This window comes from Amphiura filiformis, chromosome 11 (genome assembly GCF_039555335.1).
Source record: "Amphiura filiformis chromosome 11, Afil_fr2py, whole genome shotgun sequence".
Lineage (NCBI taxonomy): Eukaryota > Metazoa > Echinodermata > Ophiuroidea > Amphilepidida > Amphiuridae > Amphiura > Amphiura filiformis.
This window is the reverse complement of record NC_092638.1, coordinates 10,408,293-10,417,983: the sequence shown is the minus strand read 5'-3', so window position 1 is coordinate 10,417,983 and position 9,691 is coordinate 10,408,293. Positions and strand designations below refer to the sequence as shown.

The 9,691-nt window shown below is 35.9% G+C and overlaps 1 protein-coding gene across 1 annotated transcript; it reads left to right on the top strand.

Annotated features, from left to right (window-relative positions):
• Nucleotides 1–1,626: 1,626 nt before the first annotated feature.
• Nucleotides 1,627–7,788, top strand: LOC140163471 (lactadherin-like). Its single transcript, XM_072186786.1, has 5 exons — nt 1,627–1,789; nt 4,932–5,022; nt 5,443–5,668; nt 6,771–6,885; nt 7,703–7,788. The coding sequence occupies exons 1-5, from the start codon at nt 1,627–1,629 to the stop codon at nt 7,786–7,788; spliced, it is 681 nt and encodes a 226-aa protein (XP_072042887.1).
• Nucleotides 7,789–9,691: the final 1,903 nt, after the last annotated feature.

The window sequence follows — 9,691 nt, the reverse complement described above, 5'->3', positions numbered from 1 at the left end:
AGTCAGGAAGTCGTGATCCTGTGTTCAAGGAGTTAAAGCGCGGCGTGAGTTCACGAGTTCCTGACTTTAAGTCATGAAAATAGGATCTCGAGATAACAAAAGTGGATAGGCTAACAATTAAAATACTGACGCCGTGAAAATTGAACAGATTTCATGAGTTCTTGAGATCGTGAGTTGTCTTAACTATTTCTTTATTTTTATATCTTTACCATCTCTTTATTTCTAACTGGCTAAGTCAGGAACACAAGAAGTCGGGATTTGTGTTCACAAGATCCTGACTTCTTGAGTTATAAAGCAAACCGCATGGCCCTTAGTTACTTCCGTACTAATGGCTTTCCAACCCGGTGCACTAAAACGTTGAAAACCGCTACATGTGACATACGCTAATCCTGGGATCATCCTTATGATTACTTTTGAGCGCCGTACTTAGTGCTCCGGGGACAAGGGGAAGTTGATGATGCCCCGTGGTTTTAATCTTTGCTCATAAAAAAATGTTTGAAGTGATATAGTTTTAGGCCCAGCTCAACTATTTTTGGGAAAGGAAGGGGAAACTCACATTATGACGTTACTATGGTGAATGTTGGTTGTACCGATTCATGGCTATATCCATTTCGAGCAGCAAGTGCAGAAATGCATGATACTGTCCGGTAGGTTGGTATCATATAGGCCTAGTACATGAAAAGGATTTTTACCAGAACACAGAGGGGTGTTGTACCGCCTCTTTAGTATAGCAAATTGTAACAAAAACAAATTAATTCCTTAGCAAGACCAAGAATAATGATTAAAAGAGAATTTCGTGATCCTAGCATCCTCTCTTTTTCAGTAGATATCCACGAAAAAAGCTTATTCCCAGAATTTCCGATTTTGCGTTTACGAGTTATGCATGATGATGTGTTATTACATTGCTTACATAGGCAACTGTGTAACAAAGTGGGGACGAGGACGTGGAACACGAAATGCCCCTTTAAGTTTCTAATGAGAGTTTCTATTATTTTGCTTTCTTCGTTTTGCATAGTTTGTAATTACAAGAAGTAATAAAAAAAAGGGGAAATAGATCAACTTACACCATCTTAGTAGACTTTTCTTGTCACTGTTGTAGGTCATATCAGAGATCATCAGCAAGTAACTTCCTTGGGCTATTTTATTGGTTTAAATGACATTGATAATGAAACCACATGGAAATGGACTGACGGAACACCGGTTTGTAAACGACTTTATTACAATAACCAAGTTACGTGTATGTTATAACGTCCTTATAAGAAGTAGCAGGCCTACTTTTTAATCTGGCGCTATTCAACATGTTGTAAAGGTTTTTGTGGAAAAACATTGATTCAGTTGTATTGTGAAAGCAGCAAATTAATCGTTGAAATGTTGAAATTCATTAAAAATTCAGTTACCTATGATTCCAGGCAATGGGAAGAACGAACACGGTATAATGCAATGGCAGTAGCGGCAACGAGCAGATTATTAAACATGCATTATGTGGCACTTCTAAACTCAAAAACAGATCCCGAAACAAATCAATTTATTTAATATTGTGTTTTGTTTTGTTATATATTTTGAATAGTATTTAACAGTCATGTCGCTCAGGTTAATTTCCGATGCAAAATTATGTTAATTTTAACCATGCAGGTGGACTTTAACGCATGGACCGAAGGTGAACCGAATAATGTCGACGATGAAGATTGTGTGGGAATGTATGGCAACATTACCCAGCAGGACTCCCGCGGTTTGTGGAATGACTTCCGGTGCAATGCTTCAATGACCTATATCTGCCGAGTATTCAAAGGTATTGGTTTTATTTATGTTATTTGTAAAGCACTTTTTCCAGAGGAGTGAAAGCGCTGCTGTTTATAGTGAATATCAGGATCAGGTCACATGTTAATGTGACTAAGGCTATTTTGGGTCCCCGCCAAAATAACGGATTATTTCATGGTTTATAATACCCAATTCTAAATGCCGCATGGAGCGGAAGTCTAAATTTAATCCACGGGTGTTGCCCTTTTAAATTCGTTGTACATGTTCGATTAGGAGAATGAAAATCTAGTTTTAAGTACTGTTTTTGAATTTTGTTTGTTTGTATGACTTACTAAATAATATACATAGCCGATCAGATCTAGGTTTGTTTGGCTGTAGGTTTCCGGGTTGGCTTGCGTCGTCTGTCCATAGGTATTTGAAGTCTGACAAATGCTTTGTTTCGGACGCTTCCAGTTATAAGAAAACAAATATACGATAGAGGGTAGGAATAGAGATTTAAGGAAGGTCAAGAGAAGGTAAATATAAGATACCGTTATTGTCTCAAAGCAGGTGAAAGTAAAATAATTGCCAGTCATATCTTTCATTAGTATGACCCGTGCAATTATACATGCTATAAACTTTACATTTTGTTTGTTTTGCTCCTATAGACAGTGGCGTCTCCAGGAAGGGGGGGGGGGGGCTTTGGGTGCTGAAGCCCTCCGCACTTTGTTAAAAATCATGTAAAATCAGCCGTTTTCGACCATTTTAGCCATTAAGCCCCCCGCATAACTCTGAAAGCCCCCCTGAGCCCCCCCGCAGGAACAGATCCTGGACACGCCGGTGGTGGTAGAATGTATGAAACCTCTTGGAATGGAGAATAATGAAATAGCAGACGACAAGATTATCGCATCATCTTATACAGACATTATAGACTATATACTTTCTTGTTTTCTTCCTTTAGAGTGTATGAGGCCTCTTGTGTATGAAGCCTCTTGGAATGGAGAATTATGAAATAGTAGACGACAAGACTACCGCATCATCTTATACAGACATTATAGAATATTTACTTTCTTGTTTTCTTCCTTTAGAGTGTATGAGACCTCTTGGAATGGAGAATTATGAAATAGTAGACGACAAGACTACCGTATCATCTTATACAGACATTATAGATTATATACTTTCTTGTTTTCTTCCTTTAGAGTGTATGAGGCATCTTGGAATGGAGAATTATGAAATAGCAGACGACAAGATTACCGCATCATCTTATACAGACATTATAGACAATATTCTTTCTTGTTTTCTTCCTTTAGAGTGTAGGGGACATCTTGGAATGGAGAATTATGAAATAGCAGACGACAAGATTACTGTATCATTTTATACAGACATTATAGACTATATACTTTCTTGTTTTCTTCCTTTAGAGTGTATGAGACCTCGTGGAATGGAGAATTATGAAATAGCAGACGACAAGATTACTGTATCATCTTATACAGACATTATAGACTATATACTTTCTTGTTTTCTTCCTTTAGAGTGTATGAGACCTCTTGGAATGGAGAATTATGAAATAGTAGACGACAAGACTACCGCATCATCTTATACAGACATTATAGATTATATACTTTCTTGTTTTCTTCCTTTAGAGTGTATGAGGCCTCTTGGAATGGAGAATTATGAAATAGCAGACGACAAGATTACCGCATCATCTTATACAGACATTATAGACAATATTCTTTCTTGTTTTCTTCCTTTAGCGTGTAGGAGACATCTTGGAATGGAGAATTATGAAATAGCAGACGACAAGATTACTGTATCATTTTATACAGACATTATAGACTATATACTTTCTTGTTTTCTTCCTTTAGAGTGTATGAGACCTCGTGGAATGGAGAATTATGAAATAGCAGACGACAAGATTATCGCACCATCTTATACAGACATTATAGACTATGTACTTTCGTGTTTTCTTCCTTTAGAGTGTATGAGGCCTCTTGGAATGGAGAATTATGAAATAGCAGACGACAAGATTACCGCATCATCTTATACAGACATTATAGACTATGTACTTTCTTGTTTTATTCCTTTAGAGTGCATGAGGCCTCTTGGAATGGAGAATTATGAAATAGCAGACGACAAGATTACCGCATCATCTTATACAGACATTATAGACTATATACTTCCTTTTTTCTTCCTTTAGAGTGTACGAGGCCTCTTGGAATGGAGAATTATGAAATAGCAGACGACAAGATTACCGCATCATCTTATACAGACATTATAGACTATATACTTTCGTGTTTTCTTCCTTTAGAGTGTATGAGACCTCTTGGAATGGAGAATAATGAAATAGCAGACGACAAGATTAATGCATCATCTTATACAGACATTATAGACTATATACTTTCTTGTTTTCTTCCTTTAGAGTGTATGAAATCTCTTGGAATGGAGAATTATGAAATAGCAGACAACAAGATTACCGCATCATCTTATACATACATTATAGACAATATTCTTTCTTGTTTTCTTCTTTTAGAGTGTATGAGACCTCTTGGAATGGAGAATTATGAAATAGCAGACAACAAGATTACCTCATCATCTTATACAGACATTATAGAATATATACTTTCTTGTTTTCTTCCTTTAGAGTGTATGAGACCTCTTGGAATGGAGAATTATGAAATAGCAGACGACAAGATTACCGCATCATCTTATACAGACATTATAGACTATATACTTTCTTGTTTTCTTCCTTTAGAGTGTATGAGACCTCTTGGAATGGAGAATTGTGAAATAGCAGACGACAAGATTACCACATCATCTTATACAGACATTATAGACTATATACTTTCTTGTTTTCTTCCTTTAGAGTGTATGATGCCTCTTGGAATGGAGAATTATGAAATAGCAGACGACAAGATTACCGCATCATCTTATACAGACATTATAGACTATATACTTTCTTGTTTTCTTCCTTTAGAGTGTATGATGCCTCTTGGAATGGAGAATTATGAAATAGCAGACGACAAGATTACCACATCATCTTATACAGACATTATAGACTATATACTTTCTTGTTTTCTTCCTTTAGAGTGTATGATGCCTCTTGGAATGGAGAATTATGAAATAGCAGACGACAAGATTATCGCATCATCTTACAGACATTATAGACTATATACTTTCTTGTTTTCTTCCTTTAGAGTGTATGAGACCTCTTGGAATGGAAAACTATGAAATAGCAGATAACAAGATTAGTGCATCATCTTTTGATGGTGATGATCGTGTCCCTCAGTAAGTTATCTTTGTGTCCTACTGTAGATCAAACAATATTACAGAAACTCTGGTTCGGATTCATACTGTCAAAATTTCCAATCCGAAGGTGTTTATTTCGGTTTCGATTTTCCCAGTATTTTAATGTTAGACTCCGTAGATTTTCATATAGAGTGTATGGCAGCAGAGACGTCATGAAAATGACAAACAGTATTGCACAAGTGAGGAGAAAAGTAGAGGTGAAATATTAAGCGATACCACTAATATAACAGCATCATCAGTTTCTATCATCTTATGACTGTATGAGGGCAATAATCGTTTCCCGCAGTAAGTTTATAGCCCAAACACTATTACAGAAACTATGATTCGGATTCATAATATCAAATTCCTGCACGATGTGTCAAAAAACCCTCAAAAATTCCAATCCATAATTGATTTTAGGTATGGTAGGCTGAATAACGAATTACCATGGACAAGTAATTCGAATGACAATACACCGTGGATCCAAGTCGATCTTGGACAGCAGGTGATAGCGACTGGGGTTTTTACACAAGGCCATCAGAGTGAATCAGGGCATAAATACTGTGTAGAGGAATTCAAGGTGAAAACAGGACTGACGGAGGCATCACTTTTCTACCTACACGATAATGACGGAACAACAGAAAAGGTATTATGCCTGGCATGACTCGTTAACGCCGTAGCATTCACGTTTCGCATATTGGCTATATGGTAGATTGTTTAGTATTACATTAATATTAATTTACCCCTACCATGAACACACATCCCCATCCCCACATACCGGACAGCCCCATACCCCCCACACACCCGCACCACAACACACTAACCATTTAGGTGGGTAAACCAGCTCCACTAATTCTCGGCCTTGTGGAGACTTGCATTGTGAATGATGTGGAGACCCTGCAAACACACAAATGTTTTAAAATATTATAAACGTGTGACAGGTTTTGGTTTTATTCAAAACGTTTTAATTACATTTAAATGTCGGCTTATATAAAGGGCTTGAAAACATTTTTAAAAGGTTTTATATGAAAATCCTACAACAGCAATTAAAAATGTTGTCAAAATGTTATTGTAAAATATTTTTGCACAATATTTTGCCAACTCTTAAATAACATTATGCTAGAATGTTTTGCAAAACTTTTCAAAAATGTTTTTGGAACGTTATTAAACGTTATATACCCTTTATATAACCCAACAATAAAACGTTTTCTGTCAAACGTTTTGTGTTTGCTTGGGACAACAAATATATAAGTATGTTATTTTATAGCGTAGATGTTTGTAAATCGCTGTTAATGAATTATACAGGGTGTGTACCAATTTTATATGTGGAGACGTTGATGTACAAATTACTCCACCTCGTGAACTCCACAAGGTGCGTGTCTGTATTCCAAACTCGTTATCGTCCCTACAAAGATCGTGTTCACCACACAGGCATGAAGGGCAAACGGCAAAGCCAAGTTTGTTATTGAGATGTTTGTCACCTCAGACATGTCAGAGGAGAAACAGAATAACGGCTGATTTACCATTAAAGGATTTTTCAATCCGCGTAATTTCACTCGCAAATATTTTTCCGAGGAGGCAGCCCATTCTGCCCTCTGTGTAACACCGTAAGTGCACCGTCGCGCCATATCGCTCATAATTATTCTTTTATATTTTTACAACCTTAATGTATATGCAATTAGGAGACGATCACAGGACTTCTATGACTTAATTTTGAAGTAACTTTGGTTTCTTTCTTTTTGTTTCAGGCATTTATTGCCAATTGTGCAGATACTCCTAATGTTGCTGTGATGAGTGAGTTTCATTCTCGTCCTCGAGCTCAGTTCGTCCGAATAGAACCAACCAAGTGCTACAGGAATGGAGGTACTATTGATATCTGTGTTCTCCGATTTGAAGTGTTGGGATGTCTTTCCCCCTTTTCCAACATGTCCAATGAAGTATCAGAGGAGGATTTAGAGAGTGAAACAGGGTGTCCTTGGCGGTGGTGGCGGTGGTGGCAGTGCTGGTAGTCTTGCTGCTGGTGATAAACATAGTCATTGTAGGGGGGTGGTGGTGGGAGAAGTAGTTGTACAAAATGCAGCATACGATGCACCTAATTTAAGAGCATTAAATTTGTGTTATCACGAAAATCTATTATCTATCTATTTATCACGAAAATAGATGTGTATTAATTGTGCATTATGTTTGTATATATTATGATGCAAAAATGCACCAAAATTCAGACAAATGTAGATTAAGTTACATTTATTTATTTACTTCTTTATTTATTTATTTACTTATTTATTTACTTATTTATTTATTTATTTATTTATTTATTTATTTATTTATTTATTTATTTATTTATTTATTTATTTATTAATCTGTATTGAAAATAAAAACAATTTATGAAGAAATCATAGTATGCCCCTTTGACGTTAATGGGGTAAATTTTAGGTAACATTTCAAAGTAAAAAAACGAATGGCTACTAAAGCAAAAAGGTGATTTGGTCCAAGAGACCTGTATACTCCTGAAAGTGAGATTAATCGTTGGAAATATGAATGGGTCGGGAAATACATACGAGTATGTGATATATATTACACAGCAAATTATGGTAATGATGGTCAGAGTATTACAAGGGTACCTAAAATCATGGGAAAATGTTGCACTTTTTGACTGTCTTTTGGTGAATCTTTGTCCCAGTTTCCCAAATCAATGTTGGACAAAGCCATGTTGTCATCAGGTCCGAGTCCGATAGAGCCTCTAACATTGATGATGAAGAGAGATAGGATACCTCTACGTTTCTGTTCATGATTTGCATCACACGCCTTCATATTATTGGTATGAAATGTATAGTTTGAATTGTTTTGAGCATTTTTTTTAACATTTTTCGATTGTAGCCAAAATAATGAGAAGCTAAGATTCGCGAGATAATCAAACATGATACAAAAATACGAAACGATAATTGAATTTATTATATATGATTTGGTATGGACCAAATCAACAGTTTGCTTTTGTATCACAATCCTAAAGTGTATGATCATGATGATCTCGTAATTTGTAGTAGAATTTGTTGTTGCATTGTGTAATGGTGGTATTGTAAACTATTATTCGAAGGATCAATAGTCCGAAAACCCAATAACTTATAAATCCTAAACATTATATTACCCCTAATCCTGAACTTCATAACTCTAACCCTAATACCAATTCATAACCTCATTAATAAACGCGATGTGTGCGATCCAATTGAATACCTGGGTACACGGTTGTTTGATGTATATAGAATTGGCTTCATTATTAACTAAACGCTATTTATCCTAAATCATATTTCTTTATTTGCAAGGGTTTGGTGATTAATACTGCCATTAAAACAGTTGGAATAGGTGAAACAATCAACATGGAGATTTTATAAATATATTTTATCAAACAATAAAAGGATTCATTTGTATTAAAAGCTTGAAAGGGTAATTTCCAGTAACTAAATAGCGCCACCAATTTTGCCATTAATAGATACATTTTTATCCGGAAAAAGCTTTAAAAATACTATAAAAGTGAATAATTTTATAAAAGAGGAGAAATTAAAGTTGAGAATGACTCAAAAGCATCTGAATACATTAGCATGATATCAATTTTAGCTGTTTAAGCTTAAAATTTGGTTGTACATGATGTTTTGTTTGAAAAACTAATAAATGAACCCATCAAACAACCGTGGGTAGAAGAAAGGCCCAACTCCATTTTTTTTACAAAAATGAGTTAAACCCAGCATTTTATTGTCAGCAGACTTGTGTGTGAAAGATGAGCCAAAATTCACTCTCTAAATAGAATTCCACGTACACTTAATCATGGTTTTTATGGAAGAAAGGCCCAGCTCTATGGAGTTGGGTCCTTCTTCCACGAATATTGGGTTAAAATGGAATTTTGTTCATCCATGAAAACTGCTTTTCACAACAATAAACTTTATTGCTAACATATCACATGTGAAAATAATGGATAATTATCAAATTTCTGTAGCTATTTATAACACATCTGCTTACGGAACTGGCACTTACAGTTATATTAGTGGAAGAAGGGGCCAACTCCAGCTTGTACTAAGACCTGTACCGTTGCCCTTCCTCCTAACTTTGACCCTAAATTTCAGACTAACAACCTTGCTGTCCTATTTCTGCATTGCTTTTATCTAAGGTCTTGTAAAAATGTAAATAAGCTAAGCTTATGGTATAGAACCTCAATATTACAGAAACAAGTGATTTTTGGTTTTTCACGCTGTGATCTTTTGAAATGGCGTGTAACAAAAGCTCTCATGTATGTATGTATATATGTAAGTGATATGTGTACATGTGTATGTGATGTTACAAGTATATAGTACGTGTATCAGCGCAGCTGAGGTACGTGTTCAGGTATAGTTATCATTGTTTAGGAACCCAACAAAATTTTCAATGAGTGAGGGGCAAATCCCACCTCCTCCTCTTTAAAAGAAGGGGGAGTTTTTGAACATCATTCAAAAACATGGCTCCCCGCTTGGCATCGGGTCATTGACTAACTTAGTTCGATCAAAACAAAAGTTATGTATAATTTGTGTCATATGGGCAAGCAATAATTATGAGCCTAGGGGAAAATTTCGAACAGCGTGCCAATACTTGCTCCCCCCCCCTCGGCCTGACAAAAATTGCTTGCCCACCTTTTGGCCTGCCA

Excerpts from the sequence above, each read along its gene's own strand:
- LOC140163471 (XM_072186786.1), top strand. The coding sequence starts at position 1,627 with ATGCAGGTGGACTTTAACGCATGGACCGAAGGTGAACCGAATAATGTC. Across the intron at positions 5,023-5,442 it reads GGTGATGATCGTGTCCCTCA|GTATGGTAGGCTGAATAACG; the intron begins GTAAGTTATCTT and ends AATTGATTTTAG. Across the intron at positions 5,669-6,770 it reads ATGACGGAACAACAGAAAAG|GCATTTATTGCCAATTGTGC; the intron begins GTATTATGCCTG and ends TTTTTGTTTCAG.